This window comes from Ranitomeya variabilis, chromosome 4, assembly GCF_051348905.1.
Source record: "Ranitomeya variabilis isolate aRanVar5 chromosome 4, aRanVar5.hap1, whole genome shotgun sequence".
Taxonomy (NCBI): domain Eukaryota; kingdom Metazoa; phylum Chordata; class Amphibia; order Anura; family Dendrobatidae; genus Ranitomeya; species Ranitomeya variabilis.
The window spans coordinates 219,885,590-219,903,979 of NC_135235.1; the positions used below are offsets into that span (position 1 = coordinate 219,885,590).

The 18,390-nt window shown below is 42.6% G+C and overlaps 1 protein-coding gene across 1 annotated transcript in view; it reads right to left on the reverse strand.

Moving 5' to 3' along the window:
• KCNN4 (potassium calcium-activated channel subfamily N member 4) overlaps positions 1-18,390 on the reverse strand; it is a 56,257-nt gene that overhangs the window by 17,811 nt on the left and 20,056 nt on the right. The window contains exon 2 of the mRNA XM_077260027.1: positions 2,998-3,093. Within this exon, the coding sequence (XP_077116142.1) occupies positions 2,998-3,093 (96 nt within the window). The remainder of the gene's footprint in view (positions 1-2,997; positions 3,094-18,390) is intronic.

An 18,390-nucleotide genomic window follows, 5' to 3' on the forward strand; every position in this document is an offset into this window, starting at 1 on the left:
ATATATAAATAACAGTAAGAGAAAAAATTGCGGAATTATTGTTTTTCGATGGCTGTAACTCCCCTTCAAAAATGCAGTAAAAAGCATTTGGAACATCGTATGTACCTTAAAGTCAACCTATAAAATCTTCAGATCATCATGCAAAAAAACAACTCCTAATAACAGGTCCATCAACAGAAATAAATAACAATACGGATCTCAAACAGTGGCGTCACACACCAAATTACATTGCTGGTGTCATCCTTTCCCAGTTTACAGCCAGACGTTGGAGCGCTGCTCGGAAGCTAAAGCCTCAAAGCTTTGCAGTAATAAAATGTTGCTGTACCTCTTGATTTTCAGATTCGCGGGAGGTCCCAGAGGTCAGACACCTCCTATTATACCGTGAGGGCGTATCTGAGCAATTTTTCATTGTTTTGGATGTACTGCGGCAATAAGCTAAAAATGGCCTAATCTAAAATGAATATGTCCTGTAGGAAGAGGCTTTTTAATACCCTCTTATTCGCCTATATTGGCCCCTGGCGCTCTACCAACTGAGATGTTGTTTTCAAATACAGCAGATGGCAGGCACAACCATGGTAATCCCATCACAGTTATATGGCGGGGCTATAATAATTCCGGGAGGCTCCAAGAATGACATATAACATGTTGTATTAGGAGGACAAGCGATCATAAAAGGACATCTGTGATGACCCCATTGTCACTGTTGAGCAGCTCAGCGGTGGTGGCACTTCTAAGTGTTTGACAGCTCTGCTCTGTGTTGGTGATAACATCTAGTCATATTCTATATACATTTCATAGCTGTCAGCCAACAGCTATCGTACTCCTCGGACATCATTGGTTGGTGATTACACAGGAGCTGCCAGCAGCAGATCTTGATGATTTGTCAAAGTGCATTTGACGTGTCGGAACATTACTCAGACAACCATTAAGAAGGTTTGAAAATTTTGTTTCCATTTTTGATCCTTTGCAGATCAGTAAGATGTATACGATTTCCATCATTCCATGACTTTTCCTTCTTGGAGTTGCAATTTCCACGTTGAGAAGTGTTCATTAGGTGGTCTGTGCGTCCAGTTAAGTACAAATCTAATAGCCACTTCTTTGTCCATGTAGATTCCCACTGGATTAGGGTACAGGATGGCACTTGCCCCTACCAGCTGTTACTCTCTGTTTGCATAGCCAAGTGGCATCATTAATGACAAGATGAACAGAGAATTTCTTTCATAGTGTTGACGTTAATGTCGAGGTTCTTCATTCCTCTGTCCTCAGCGAGTCTATAAATCGTCAAAAAGTCAATATAAAACATTGACTCAGGGCCAAGACATTAAGTACCTCGATACTAGCACGCAAATATACCAAGCAGATCTCCTGGCACAGCCATCGGGCTTGGCCTCCAAAAGTAGCACACTTCATATTTCACGGTCTGTACAGGGTTTAGTGCAACTTCGAAAAACAAAAGCAACAATAGCAGTAAAACCCGCAGCCAAATGAAGCCACCAAGAACTCACCGTCCCAAATCTGAAATTGCGTTCATTGCCTATTTTTCTTTGTTTCTGGGAATTTTTCACAATTTATATTTCCTAACAAAATGTACTATAAAGCTTATAAAAGATCACCAGTGCCGTAACATGGGCATGGATGCATCGGGGAGGTTGCCTCAAGAGCCTCTATATGGGAAGGGTAAAACTTTGAGCTCCCTCAACCCTGTCTAATGTCTCAAGAGGACTAGAGCTCTGGAATCTCCTCTATATTGGGTGGCACATAAGTGGCGTGGGAACCCACCCTGCGGCCTGTGACATGATTGAGCTAAGCAACCGGCTTTGTTATCTTGGTCTCTGCCGCCACTTCCTATGTAGAGTGCAGCAGTCAAGATGAGTTGGTCATCAGCTGCTTCGCTCTGCATAGGCGGTGACCTAGATGACAAAGGTCTTAGTATAATGAAATGAGCTTCATTTTCTTAGTTCAGGGTCAATGAAGGCGGTCTCAAGGGAGCGCCGAGGAAGCAGCCAAGAGTGAAGAATGGGGGGGTGTCGAGCACCACCGCAGCTCCAGCCGAACACCTCCAAGGTAGGACAGAAGTACCAGAAAAAAAAGTTTTACTCCCACCTTAGGAAGACGGTGTTTCCGTCGAAAGGCGTTGTGGTTAAACTTCACCTGGTGTTTGAGTCTCCTTCAGCACTCCTGTGACCAAGTTTTTTTTTTCTGGTATCTTAATTTTCTTAGTTGACTCCTATGCACAGCCCTGCAGCCGATGACAAGCTCACCTTGCCAGCTGCACTCTGTATAGGCAGCAGCCGAGAGTGAGTAGCTAATTAATCATGTCCACATCTCCCTGCCTTTCCTCTCACTTTTAATTTTATGAAAGAAGTAGCAAAGACATACTGTCCTGTAATAAAAACAGTAATATTATAATAACTTTTTCATTCTTACACACTTTAGGGTAATAAAACAGATACATAAAATTAAACCGTACAAAATATAATACAAAATATTTAAAAACGTAAAAAAAAGTTTTATAAGAAATGTATAACTTTTATTCTTTTATTTTTTGGCCAGATTTCACCATGAAGAAAAAAACATTAAAGATCTTTAAGGCAACCTTGAAGTACACCAGTATTATAATATAAAACATGTGCTTGGGAAGCATGGGGTTCAATACTGGAGTGGTGGAAGAGACTAAGAGCGCTAACCCTTCACTTTTAGGAGGTTACAGAGTTCTTCCTTTGCATCAGGTGTTCGCAACCAACTTTACGCCTCTGAGGAACCCTCCAGACACAAGTAATACAATATCTTGACTTGAGCTCTGCAGGGGTGGAGCATAACTCAAGGATTCGCTCTGCACTCGTGTCATGCTCCACCCCTTTACCAAAAGGCTAAGTTGAGGATGAGATGACCCTTCAGGAGCCTCTTCCCCCTAACACAAATATATAATTACATGTTGTACCAGGAATTACCCTTTATTTCCCCAATCAATTATCAGTCAATGGTAGATTTGGATACCTGGATCTCCTTGATATGGAAGGCAATGATGAGGATGAGAAGAATGACGGTGGAGATGCTGATGGTGCATTTCATCAGGTACAGATAAACAAACCACTGAAAGAAAAAAAAGAACATACAGTATATAGTGTGTTAGAAGATGATATAAATGAGGCACATCCAGCCTGATGAAAAAAAATACATTATTATAATAATTTATTCAATTTATGCATTGATCTGGGTCAAGGATCTGCTCGCGGGTGGGTCTCTGAAGGCAGGTTGATGCCCCTGAGGAACCTTTATCAGTTCTGTCCCTTTAGGATGAGAGATTGTGACCTTTTCCAAACACCATGAACTTTTTTGTCTATCTTGGCACAAAAGTGGTACCTATAAAAGTGATATGCCATGACATTTACTCTGGATTTATAACATAACTTGTGCTTTGTGTAGAAGTCACAGGATGAAATAGAAGACATTACATGGGAGATTAATCTGTTCACGGGACCTAGGCTTTTTCACAGCTTATATTTCAATTTTACATAAAGAAGGCCACTAGGGGTCACATTTCTGATGTGACCTGATGCCATCTGGTAACATGATGATATTTCTACTCACAGCTGGGCACTTGCTATATCCATAGGTTAAGAGAGGTCTTGATCTGTTCACTTTCATAGGGTCAGGCATAGTCATCACTTACATCTAGCTTGGTCAGACAGTGGCACATTACAGTTTCTTGTGTTTCTAATATTTACTGATTATTTTTTTTAAATTTAATGGGGAAGTACTCTTTAAATATATATATTTTTATATTACACCAGTTCATTTAATGGCGCGTGCTATTGACTTTGGGCCGTGGAAGGAAGCGACATTCCTACCTGATACTAAGATAAACATTCTGTTTGCTGACTGACAGAATCGAGTCCCCCGTCCTTCACCTCTCGGACGTGTGCTTGGTCTCTGCAGCTTTCCTGTTAATATTTCCTCTATATACAGACACTGCCCCTTCTCCAGATGTTATATACTCTCAACAAACCCACATGTCACGTAGTCCAGAGCTGCACAACATTAGTTCTTGTCCGTCAGATTTTTTCAAAAAATTTGGCGTAATGCTCTTTAAAAAAAAATGTAGACTCTAATGCCACATATCACAAGGTTTCCAAGACCAACAAGTAGAGAACACCAAGACCATGCCGTCACATTGGTGATAAGTCTGTTGTAGACAGGAGTCCCGACCGTTGTCTAACTGCTTAGATGCTAGATGTGACATTGGAATCTAAGCGGTTGAATGGACGTGTACTGAGTTATCGGATTAACAACTCCCAAGACCATGCCATCACAGTGATAAGTCTGTTGTAGACAGAACTCCCTACCTCTTTGTAACTGCTTAGATGCTGCAGGTGACAATAGAATCTAAGCAGTTGAACGGCCGTGATCAGAGTTATCCGATTAACAACTCTCAAGACCATACCTTCACAGTGATAAGTCTGTTGTAGACAGAACTCCCTGCCTCTGTATAACTGCTTAGTTGCTACAGGTGATGCTGGAATCTAAGCAATTGAATGGCCGTGATCAGAGTTATCCGATTAAAAACTCCGAGGATCATGCCGTCACAGAGTTGTGCATGTGTGGCTAATTTTACAGGACCCCTAATGGCAGCAACTTGAATACATATATACACATGTACAACACTGTGATGGTATGGTCCTGGGAGTTGTTAATCCGATAACTCAGATCACGGCCGTTCAACCAGTTAGGTTCCATCGTCAACTGTAGCATCTAAGCGGTTATACAGAGGTAGGGAGTTCTGTCTACAGCAGACATCACTGTGACGGCATTGCCTTGGGAGTTATTAATCCAATAACTCAGATCACAGCTGTTCAACTGCTTAGATTCCAACGTTAAGTGTAGCATCTAAGCAGTTAGACAGATGTAGGGGTTTAGTTGGCTCCATCACATTGCTAGCATTCCAAACATTAACGATATCATATTATGTATAACACCTATAAGCATGTTTAGTGCAAAAGGAAACTGAACTACAGAATCTGAATACACACTGGGTTTTTTGTACTCTGTAGCCACAAAGACACATAAATCTGCATGGGGGCTGCATACACAAAACGGTCGGAGATTTTTATATATTTTTTTAAATTGTATAATTTCTTTACAAATTCATTTAAGTGGAAAAATGTTTTATGAGCCTTTATATGTATCCTCTGCTCAGAAAGCCTGAAGGATCTCTCCTGCTGGCATTACAATGGGATCTTTGTGGCAGAGCGCTGTTTAAACACAGCACCGTTGGATAATCTGTGATCAGCGGTTCAGGATGCAGAACGCTGGTGAGCAGCCAGGGCATTGTCTGAAGAAATGTATATGTTTGCTCGCAGAGGAGGAACCTGTTCATGTGCCGTATGTCAACATTCCCTTAGTGACTGTGGGAGACATGATGAAAATTAAAGCTCCACTCGGTGCAGAGAAGTAATAAGACTGAGGTGACCATAGTGGCATCTGTTGTTTGGCATCTGCAGCATCATAGCAATAAAAACCCAACTGGCACGAGAATTTAACCCCTTCATTACCCAGCTGGTTTTAACCTTCCTGTTAGTGGTAAATTTAGGTAGATTTGTTATTGTGTTTATTTGTGAAAATATCAAAAAATTTTGGAAATTTTTTTGAAAATGTTGCTATTCTCCAAATTTTTGTTTTTACTCCCTTAAACCAGAGAGTTACATCACACAAAATAAATTATAAATAACATTTCCCACACGTCTACTTTACATCTGCGTCATCTTTGAAATGCAATTTTTTGTTTGTTAGGAAGTTAGAAGGGTTAAAAGTTGATCAGTAATTTCTAATTTTTCCTTTTTCCAACAAAATGTACAAAAATTTTTTTTAAGGACCGCATCACATTTGAAGTGACTTTGAGGGGCCTATGTGACAGAAAATACCAAAAAGTGACAGCATTCTAAAAACTGCACCCCTCAAAGTGCTCAAAACCACATTCAGTAAGTTTATCAACCCTTGAAGTGCTTCACAGGAATTAAAGCAATGTGGAAGGAAAAAATAAACATTTTATTTTTTACTACAAAATATTCCTTTAGCCCCAAATTTTTCATTTTCACAAGGGTAACAGGAGAAATTGCAGAACAAGTTCTATCGTCCATTTTCTCCTGAGTACACCGATACCCCATATGTGGGGGAAAGCTACTGTTTGGGCGCACAGCCAGGCCCCAAAATACACTATAGTAATTCTCATACTGCAGTAATTTTTCCTAAATATATAAATAGAATCAGCATCAGGTAGTTGTGGGAACCTGTGATGTGCGTCACTGATCAGCGTTTCAGCGGCTTCAGGACTCCCGCTCAGTGATAGTGTGAAGGGAGGGGGGAAAATGGACAGGAAAAAACTTTCTAAGTCAATAGTGAGCACGGATGCCGATCAGTGATGTGCATAACTGATCAGCACTCGGCATCTGCAGGACGCACGCACAAAGGTGGTGGAAAGGAAAAACTGCCAAAAATCGAGCGATCAAGTACAGATGAGTACTCGGAAGCAGAAGGGGGTGGGAAAGGGGTTAGGGAGAGAGGGATCAGAGTGGATTAGCAAAAAATGAGACAGGACTAGGACAGGAACTGATCAGGAAGACAATCTATCTTCTTTTCGTCAGGTCTTCAAGCAGCAGCAGAAGTGATGGCACAGGCTAAAATTGTATGTGGCACAACAAGGCCCAGCAGATCCCCAGCAGAACGATACAGTGACCGTTCTGCACATGTCACCAAGCTTAAATGAGATGGTGCAGAGTGGTCACTGTGAGGCCAGACTGTGTTAATGCTCACTGATTGGATGATGATGTCCGATCGCACTAATCATTCCGATCAGTGCTGGGGCTGATGGCATTGCTGTTTCTAGTTCCAGCTTATTTTCGGTGTTGTTATAACACCGATCATACATAAACATCAATGTTTTAGGCAATTTCATATGACGAAACATTCAAATCGCTGTGATTGGCAGTTTAGAAGTGAATTCAGACAATCGCAGCTTCAAGTCTCCTAAGGAGACTATTGAAGCAAGTAAAAAAAAAAATGTTTTTAAATATAAAAAAAATATAAAAGTTCAAATCACCCCCCTTTTGCCCAATGAAAACAATATAAAATATCAAAAGTACACATATTTGGTATTGCTGCGTTCAGAAATGCAAGATCAATACAAATATAAAGTAAATTAACCTAATAGGTAAAATGTGTAACGAGAAAAAAACAAAATGCCAGAATTATGGATTTTTGGCAACCGCAAAATAACGGGCAATCAAAGTTTAGCACTAACAACCTAGAACACTAGAGATAGCAATTATAGTACACCCGTCCCACTGAAAGCAGTCGCCACGTAACTAATGTACTCGGAAGTCCTATATCTGCTGCATCTTCTGCAGAACCAGATTGGGGTGTAGAGAAGGGAACTCGGTCCTTGAACAACAGCCTTTTAAGTGGACTTAAAGAAAATGTATCATCTGTATATGTTTTTAATAATTAAAAACAGATTGTATTATCCAGTGTTTTTTATCTGTTTTTCTATTACGACAGTAGCCATTTTTCTACTTTCTGTACATGATTATGGAGGCGGCCTTATTGCCTGTTCTTTTGTAAATATCATACAGAGATTTGGTTTCCAGCAGTTGCATAACCTATAGGAAGCAAGAGACCGGAGATGCTGGTTGGTTATCATTCATTGTACAGGAGGAGGAGGAGGTGAGCTGTGACATCGCCTATTGTGAATGGTGGATCCTGTGTTATCTACTGTATATAGAGGTATTATCAGTCATTGTACAGGAGGAGGAGGTGAGCTGTGACATCACCTATTGTGAATGGTGGATCCTGTTATCTACTGTATATAGAGGTGTTATCAGTCATTGTACAGGAGGAGGAGGCTAGCTGTGATATCACCTATTGTGAATGGTGGATCCTGTTATCTACTGTATATAGAGGTGTTATCAGTCATTGTACAGGAGGAGGAGGTGAGCTGTGACATCTCCTATTGTGAATGGTGGATCCTGTGTTATCTACTGTATATAGAGGTGTTATCAGTCATTGTACAGGTGGAGGAGGTGAGCTGTGACATCACCTATTGTGAATGATGGATCCTGTGTTATGTACTGTATATAGAGGTGTTATCAGACATTGTACAAGAGGAGGAGGAGGTGAGCTTTGACATCATCTATTGTGAGTGGTGAATCCTGTGTTAACAGACATTGTACAGGAGGACGTGAGCTGTGATCTCAGCCTAACATGAGTGTCAGTGTGAAACTGCAAGAATTCAGGACTTTCTTGAAATCTAGATTATAAAAAGGACATACTGTATGTATCTAATATAAGAAATATGGTAGCTAGGATTCTCCTTTTTTATAACCACAATCAGTATTGAAGGTTCATCATTGGCGAAAATGGCCTGAATATCTAAACGTTGCACCTCTAAACCCACATATTGTCCCCAAACCTAAGGCAAGGCATCTGCAGTATATAGGATGCTATTAACTTTCAGAGCCAGCTTTCTGAGAGTTGAGAGTGAAACTTTATCGGAAAGCACTCTCCATTCTTGAGGCTACCCCTCATCTACTCTTCCGACCTTTCTTTCCCCTCCAAGTCCCCATTGGACAATGGAACAAACCAGATCTTCGACAAGCCCAGGAAATGCTGGTTTCTAGGAGTTTTCTGGGAGGTTTAAGCAATGCATTGGAATTTTACTAACTCTCCTTAAAGTCCAGAAATTCTCCTTTTTCATGGGTCTCACAAATGTTTTGAAGACGTTAACAAGGACATCAACCATGGACAACCAGGAGTAAAGTGCTCAGGTACACCAGCTGCTATAATCCAACTATTCTTTGAGGACCAATCAAACTTGTAATATCTACGTTAAACTCTCATACCTGACTTGATATGTTGGATTTCAACTGCCCAAGCCTTTTGTTTTGTAAGGCAAGACATAAGGGCAAATCGGGCAAGTTTGATCTCGTCCAAAGAAGTGTTTGGTGCTAAAAAAAAAATGGAGATTCCTCTAAAAGATTAACTTTCATGAAAATTAGAGTTTACCATTTTGTTTTTTTTTCAACCATCCTGTCCACTAGCTTTTAAATTGCCGGGGAGTTATAGCCAACAACGTTCTTGTGCCCTCTCAAGGGCCAAGAGTGGGCCACCAGGTGCAATCAATTATCCCCATCATTATAGACTTGCCTACTAATTTTTTACTTTTCAAAAACTTCCCAAACTGAAAGTTTTGACTTTACTCAATCCAGTGTGCTTGGACCAAGTGTTGTTCACCTCCCGTCCCGGCGGGCGCTTTCTGATTTCACACATTTCGGTTTCCTGTGTATCTAAATAAACTCGGCCTCTTCTATAACAAACGTTATCTCTCCCACAAGATCTAAAACAATGGGGAGTTCCTGCTTCCGAAGAGAGTTAAAAACAGAAGCTTTCCAACGTAGAGAGCGGGGGACGTCATCTAAACAAGAGCCGCTTCCCACACGCATGGCTGAGACTTGGCTCTAACACGCGGTTATCCAACAATGGCTCTACCTACAAGGGCTCTCCTGGGACAAGGAAATTGGAGAAAGTCTGAGATTATTATTATTTTTCTCATTATACAAAGTAGCAGGTGCCAAATTATAACGCTGAGCTCAGGAATCTCATTGGCTCCAACAACTCGGCTTCTTTTTTTGTCTACTTTTTGGTGTTTTTCATTTCTGCCTCATTCTTTTTTAGTTTCTGCTTTTTTAAAAGTCTATTTGATGTGTTTGCCTGTTTGGAGGATTCAGGATGTTTTTGACTAATTCACCAATTGTGACTTTTTATATAAAATATATGTACATGTATTTTTTGACATATATTCATTCAAAAAATACTTTAAAAAAAAACAAACAAAAAGAAAACCATGTAATTGGCATGTTCATAACGACTCGACATATAAATTTAAAAAGAAAAGCTATTCAAGAATTGCTGTTTTTTGATCATCTCACCACTAAAAAAAAAAAAAAAATGGAATGAAAGTTATCAAAAAGTTGTAATGAAAACTTCAACTCATCCCACAAAATCTAAGCTCTCACTCAACATTGCTGAGGAATAAGTAAAAAAAAAAAAAAAGTATGGCTCGTAGAATGTGGTACAAAGAAAAATGCAAAAACAGCAATTTTGGAATCTTTTAGATTTGTTATTATTACAACATTGTCAAAAAAAAAGTTATGACTTTTGGGATAAAAAACAAACAAACATATAATCATTTTGGCCTTGTTTATTTTTTTTTAGAAAACTTTTCTTTTTTATGTTTTGTTCATCCGCTGATGTTTTTGGTGCCAAATTCTTCAAAATCAAAACCGCTCTTTATATTTTTTTTTTTTTTTTGCGATTCTTTAGCATAAAAAAGTTGCCTTGTCTGCTAAAATCTGGCAACATTTTTGCAAAAAAAAAAAATTTTAAATGTTCATTCCGTAGAATCCCTTTTGTAGCACGTTTGCGAAAAAAAGCAACTTTTTAAAAAGTCACAATTGATGATTCAACTGAAAACCCCGAACCTCACCTACAATGGCAAACATAAAATAAAATCAAGTAATCACATAGAAAATACATATTAAAAAGGGATCAAATAGAAAGAAAAAGAAGCAAATAAAAAAAACAGGAGAAAAAAATTGAAACTTTGAGCAAAAATAAAAAACAATGCAAATACAGTAATGATTCTGGTGCTACATCTTTTTTTTTTTTTTTTAGTTTTTTTCTTTGATATTGCACCATGTAACTTTTTTGTTTTGTGTTTGTGTATACCAGTAATGAAGATTATGCTGATCTAAGACCACAGGGTGATGGTTGTGGGCAGATAGCCACAATCTGCATAAACAGCGGCACTCACACCCGAAGTTTTCAGTTCACAGCACAAAACAATCTGATAACAAAAAATGACTGTTGTCTGTGAAACAATCCATTATGGGAAATGTGATCAAGGCTTACAAATGCCACAGTTTCGCAGACGTCTACTGCTTACTGCAGGTCGCCATTGCCACCGACGAAACTTCTAGTTAACAGCTAAGATAAAAACAATATCACCTAATAATTAAGGAAAATATCCATATAGTAGGTAGTATGTAAAAGGCAATGCTTTCCCATTTAAAGTGATGTTTATTTAATCCTCCAAACAGAACTAACACGCGTTTCGCATAATGCTTTGTCAAGTGGAAATGCCTTATTAGACAATATGCCTTGTACTTCACATTCTGGTTCATTAAATTAATGTATGTGAATTAATGGTGTACTTATTTCACTGGGAATATGTTTTATGTGTTTCTACCTATCAATCTTTCCATCTGTCTACTATGCTACTATCCATATAACCATGCGCGTGGAGTAATAACGATGTCCGGGATTCGTTCGCAGTGTCTTTCTGTGGTTTGCCACTGACTGGTTTCCTGAGCTTCAGGAATAGTTGAGGTTTGTTTCCTGAATTGACAGTAAAGCCGCTCCCCCAGGACAACTACAGATCTATGATACAGGGACGGATAGAGGGACAGTTCCATGTGTAATAGTTTCGAGAAAATGATAATCCGGCAAATTGTCCTCCATGAATGTGGCAATTGTTCCATCGAACAAGTTGCTTAACCCCTTCAAGACGCAGCCCTTTTCCATTTTTGCGTTCTCGTTTTTCGCTCCCCTCCTTCCCAGAGCCATAACTTTTTTTATTTTTCCGTCAATATGGCCATGTGAGGGCTTGTTTTTTTGTGGGACAAGTTGCATTTTTGAACTACATCATTGGTTTAAGCATGCTGTGTACTAGAAAACGGGAAAAAAATTCCAAGTGCAGTGAAATTGCAAAAAAGTGCAATCCGAAACTTCACATGTTTTTGTTTGGCTTATTTTCTAGGTTCTCTAAATGCTAAAACTTACCTGCTATTATGATTCTCCAGGTCATTACGAGTTCATAGACACCAAACATGTCTAGGTTATGTTTTATCTAAGTGGTAAAAAAAATTCCAAACTTTGCTAAAAAAAAAAAAAAAAAAAAATGCGCGCAATTATTATTATTATTTATTTATATAGCACCATTGATTCCATGGTGCTGTACATGAGAAGGGGTTACATACAAGTTACAGATATCACTTACAGTAAACAAAACTAACAATGACAGACTGGTACAGAGGCAAGAGGACCCTGCCCTTGCGGGCTTACATTCTACAGGATAGGCTCTGTGTGCATACTTTACACACAGGGGTGGATTAAGGGTAGCCAGGGCCCCGGGCTGTTCAGACACCGTGGGCCCCCCCGGTCATGTGACGGGGGGTCATGTGACGGGGGTCATGTGACGGGGGGGGGTCATGTGACGGGGGGGGGGGGGCATCATATTATACCCGAACCAGATTATTCCAGAAAAATGGCCGGGCCCTACTCTACTGTAACCTATTAAATATTTGTTAAAATCTGCAATATAATTTAGGTATATTTTGACCAATAATATCACATACAAGGAACAAATACCACCGCGCCATGACCAGACCACAAATTACAAACACAGTGATCGAATAATATCACATACAAGGAACAAATACCATCGCACCAGGTCAAGACCACATATTACCACCACTTGGTGACCAAATAGCACATTCAAGGGACAAATACCATACACCATTTCCAGACCACATATTACCACCACATAGTGACTGAATACTACAATACTGATCAGTAATAATAAAAAAAAAAACACAATACTATCACCATAAGTGCCAGTATTCACAGGAGATCTATACTTAGTATGCAGTGTCTGTGTAGAGGTAATACAGAGATCACTGGTGACATTATACACAGGAGCTCTGTATATAGTGTATAGGTAATACAGTGATCACTGGTGACATTGTACACAGGACCTCTGTATATAGTATAGTGTATAGTGTCAATGTATAGGTAACACTGACTCACCAATGACGTCTCTAGGTGAAGTCCTTCATCTTTCATCCAGCACAGACCACCATCATTTCTTCCAGCCAGGACTCGTTTCCGCAGGAAATAACACAGTTATCTCGAGCTCTGCTTGCAGAACACATTACTTAATTTTTCACAACTTCTACATTACACATGGAGAAAAAAAGGCGATATAGAGTCACTCTGAACAGTAACAGGACCGCCCCCCCATTTAAAACAGTATACTCAAAAAATAAAATAAATACATCACTGCAGTAATAATATCCCTTAATTAGCCCCTATGGTAATAATATTCCCCACCCTGGCCCCGTGTGTCTCATTCCTGGCTCCTGCCATATGTTCTCCCATCCTGCACTCATGAGTATCCATTCTACCCCATGTGATCTCCCCATCTGTCTCCATCGTATTCTCCTGCCCCATGATCCAATCCTGCCCCATGTCTTTCATTCTGCCCCGTGTCTACATTCTGCCCATGCCTCCAGTCCTGCCCCCAGTGTGTCCAGCAATCTGCCCCAGTGTGTCCAGCATATTACCCCCAGTGTGTCCAGCAATCTGCCCCAGTATGTCCAGCATATTGCCCCAGTAACCAGCAATCTGCCCCAGTGTATCCAGCATTGCCCCCAGACAGTGTCTCCAGCAATCTGCCCCAGTGTCTGACTCCAGCATATTGCCCCCAGACAGTGTGTTCAACAATCTGCCCCAGTATGTCCAGCATATTGCCCCAGTGTGTCCAGCATATTACCACCAGTGTGTCCTGCAATCTGCCCCAGTATGTCCAATTGTCCAGCATTGCCCCCAGTGTGTCCAGCAATCTGCCCCATTGTCTCCAGCATATTACCCCCAGTGTGTCCAGCAATCTGCCCCAGTATGTCCAGCAATCTGCCCCAGTGTCTCTAGCATTGCCCCAGTGTCTCCAGCAATCTGCCCCAGTGTGTCCTCCAGCATTGCCCCAGTGTCTCCAGCAATCTGCCCCAGTGTGTCCTCCAGCATTGCCCCAGTGTGTCCAGCAATCTGCCCCAATGTCTACAGCATTGCCCCAGTGTCTACAGCATTGCCCCAGTGTCTCCAGCAATCTGCCCCAGTGTCTCCAGCATTGCCCCCAGTGTGTCCAGCAATCTGCCCCAGTGTCTCCAGCATTGCCCCAGTGTCTCCAGCATTGCCCCAGTGTCTCCAGCAATCTGCCCTAGTGTCTCCAGCAATCTGCCCCAGTGTGTCCAGCAATCTGCCCCAGTGTGTCCAGCAATCTGCCCCAGTGTGTCCAGCAATCTGCCCCAATGTCTACAGCATTGCCCCAGTGTCTACAGCATTGCCCCAGTGTCTCCAGCAATCTGCCCCAGTGTCTCCAGCATTGCCCCCAGTGTGTCCAGCAATCTGCCCCAGTGTCTCCAGCATTGCCCCAGTGTCTCCAGCATTGCCCCAGTGTCTCCAGCAATCTGCCCTAGTGTCTCCAGCAATCTGCCCCAGTGTCTCCAGCAATCTGCCCCAGTGTCTCCAGCAATCTGTCCCAGTGTCTCCAGCATTGCCCCCAGTGTGTCCAGCAATCTGCCCCAGTGTGTCCAGCATTGCCCCAGTGTCTACAGCAATCTGTCCCAGTGTGTCCTCCAGCATTGCCCCAGTGTCTCCAGCAATCTGCCCCAGTGTCTCCAGCATTGCCCTAGTGTCTCCAGCAATCTGCCCCAGTGTGTCCAGCAATCTGCCCCAGTGTGTCCAGCAATCTGCCCCAGTGTGTCCAGCAATCTGCCCCAGTGTGTCCAGCAATCTGCCCCAGTGTCTACAGCATTGCCCCAGTGTCTACAGCATTGCCCCAGTGTCTACAGCAATCTGCCCCAGTGTCTCCAGCATTGCCCCCAGTGTGTCCAGCAATCTGCCCCAGTGTCTCCAGCATTGCCCCAGTGTCTCCAGCATTGCCCCAGTGTCTACAGCAATCTGCCCCAGTGTCTCCAGCATTGCCCCCAGTGTCTCCAGCAATCTGCCCCAGTGTCTCCAGCAATCTGCCCCAGTGTCTCCAGCAATCTGCCCCAGTGTCTCTAGCATTGCCCCAGTGTGTCCTCCAGCATTGCCCCCAGTGTGTCCACTGTCCACCGTTAGCTTATTAAAACACAAAACAAAAAAAAACAAACAGTCTCCCCACCTTACCAGCGCTCCATGCGGCGAGCTCCCTCCAGCAGCGCACACTCGCTGGCGACTGACAATGACGTCAGACGCCGGCGACGTGTGAGCTGCGGCCGACTTCAGCTGCCAGCCTCCAATTGGCTGGCTGGCGGCTGTTGTTAACTATTGAGGTGCGGGCGCGTGCACGCACCTCAATAGGAAAGTGCCGCAGCGCCGGAAGGGGCCCGGTGAGCAGATGAGAAGGGGCCCGATGCGGACCCCCTCTCTCTGCCCACCGGGTCCGGGGGGCGGGGCACATAAATGCCGGCGGGCCGGGCATTCAGTCACACTCCGGCGGATTATCAGAGGGTCAATCTGCGGTGGCCCAGGGCCCCCCCAAGCCACTGGGCCCTGGGCTACCGCCCATATTGACCCTCTGATAATCCGCCCCTGTTTACACATATAGGAAAGATATATATATATATCTTCGTAAAAGGTATCAACCACTGAGGACTCCCAGTTCTAAATATTTTTCTACTTTACACATTAAATTCTTTGCTCTTCCCTGGTCTACGTAACAGGGGCTCTGGACCAGGTTTTTGCGTTATCAGAGCTGGGAATATGACTTTAATACTCTGAGTGGGACATTATTAGTGGCTCTATAATCACAGACTTTAAATCTTTAACTTTGCCTGAGCCGGGTATAATATTTTCTCCTGATTCAGTAGAATCCTGTTGGATATCATGAAGAATGACTGTCTGGGAGGCTAATCTGTTCCTCTAAATCTCACCAGCAACAGCAGAAAGCATTACTATTTTTTTCATTATCCTCTGTAACCAATGACATGGGAAATATTCCAGGGTCTTTCATTCTACTCATTATGGCCAGCATTTCACTAGGATCCCAGGGACGCCATACACTCTCCTGGGGCTTCTACCATAACTGATCCCCAAGTCTGGGATGTAAGGTCTGGTGGCTATAACCCAGGTGAGCACTGCAAGAGAACAGCAGGGGTTGAGGTGGGCTGCCCACCCTGGCTGAGTAATTGTCCTAGTGAGTCTCAGATGGCAGCAAAAGACAGATGTATTAGTAATTACTAATACCCGTAGATACCCGTAGCGTCTCCATTTTTCTTGATCTCGGGTCAGTTGAGGGCTTATGTTTTGCGCACTGAGCTGACATTTTTAATGATACCATTCTGTTACTGTATTTTAATGCAATGTTGCGGCGACCAAAAAAACCGTAATTCTGGCGTTTCGAATTTTTTTCTCGCTACGCCGTTTAGCGATCAGGTTAATCCTTTTTTTCTTGATAGGTCGGGCGATTCTGAATGCATCGATACCAAATATGTGTAGGTTTGATTTTTTTTTTTATTGTTTTATTTTGAATGTGGCGAAAGGGGGGTCATTTAAACTTTTATATTTTTGTTTTTTTTTCATTTTTTTTGTAACCATTTTTTTTTTACTTTTGCCATGCTTCAATAGCCTCCATAGGAGGCTAGAAGCTGCCACAACTCGATCGGCTCTGCTACATAGCAGCGATCATCAGATCGCTCCTATGTAGCTGAATTACAGGCTTGCTATGAGCTCCGACCACAGGGTGGCGCTCACAGCAAGCCGGCATCAACAACCATAGAGGTCTTCAATAGACCTCAGGTTGTCATGCCGATGCATCGCTGACCCCTGATCACGTGATGTGGGTCAGCAATGTGATCATTGCGATCATTTCCTGCCCGATGGCCGGAAACGGTAGTTAAGTGCCGCTGTCAGCGTTTGACAGCGGCATTTAACTAGTTAATAGCGGCAGGTGAATCGTGATTCCACCCACCGCTATTACGGGCACATGTCAGCTGTTCAAAACAGCTGACATGTCCCAGCTTTGATGCAGGCTCAGCGCCGGAGCCCACATCAAAGGAAGAGATCCAACCTCTGCAGTACTACTACGGCGGAGGTCGGTAAGGGGTTAAAGATAAAAGGCCATGATAACGTCAAATTCACCCCGTGGGCCCATATACAGTCTTGGGTACATTTGTGAGTGGCACATTATATGGCTAAATTAATTTTGGCACAAATCTGTGCCAGACAATAAGTAAGTCATCCTAAAGAGCACCTGTAATTGACACCTTTGGAGGTCACTTAACTTTTTGTGTGGCCAAGTATTTTAGCATAGGTTATCAAGGGTGGAGGCCGGATTCATGGCACCTCTGCCAATCAGTTCATTAAAGGTGCTGCACATCTAGTGTCCAACAATGGTATTGCCAGATTTCTTCCATAAAAGTGAATATGAGAGAGCTGGCCAGTGCTGCGTCATCTTCCTTCAGCTTTGAATTTGACGGGATAATATGGATAAATTTGGAACAGTCCCAGTAAATTCAGGACAGTTGGCAAGTATGTTAATGTCCCGTAAAACAAAATATGCTCAGTAGTGCCGTCATTACTAGCCCCATTGTCCCCAATAGCTGCCAATATGTGTCAGGTGTGACAGACAGTCACCCTGGATCCGGCTGTAGAAGGTCTTTGCAATTAGCTCAAGCACCTTCTTGATTTTTGCATCTTTGTTATGGAGCGATATCCTTCTCCCTCTAGGACCCAACAGTTTACCTCAACCTTCTGCTGCTAATCACACACCTGTGCTGAAGGTTTAAATACATTCAATTGCTGCAGCATGGTGCTGGTGTTAGCTCTTACTTGTCTCTGTCTAGTTGGATATACTAACAGTCGGTTAGTTCCTTCTCGAAGGACTCTTGGAGGATTGCTGGCGTGAAATCACGGTTGTCTTCTCAAGCTAATTGTTAACCTTGTTTGTCTACCCTCTTTAGTTGTAGTGGGGACTGACTAGTGTGACTCCCCAACCAGGGCCTATCGCTAAGGTCAGGCAGGGATAAGGTTCCTGCTCGGCGATAGGTGCAGAACCTATATAGGGATGGTTAGGGCAGACAGGGTGATTTTAGATCTGCCTAGGGATCTCCACTCCCCACTTTCCTAGTGTTTGGGCTCCCCCTCCCTCTCCCCATTGTTGTGCACTTGCTTTTCCTTCACCCAGCGTGACAATGTGCCACAATGACGGGTAATATGACCTCTTTGCCAGCCTCTAATTCTTTTTTGCTTGAACACATTGTAGGCTTACCCAGATACTAGCTGATGCTGGCAACATGGCCACCTCGGCTACATGCACCTGGTGCCCACTGACAATGCCGTTGGGCATAGCCCTAAAGATCTCATGCTACATTTTTCCCCATATGATCATGTAGACCAGCTGAATCTCTACCTAAACAGCTGAAGTTTTTTGCTTTTTTTACAAGCCACGACACATTCTGGTCGCAGACGACAAACCATGCCCATTGTTTCCTACAAAGGGAAATGTATCTGCTATTTGTA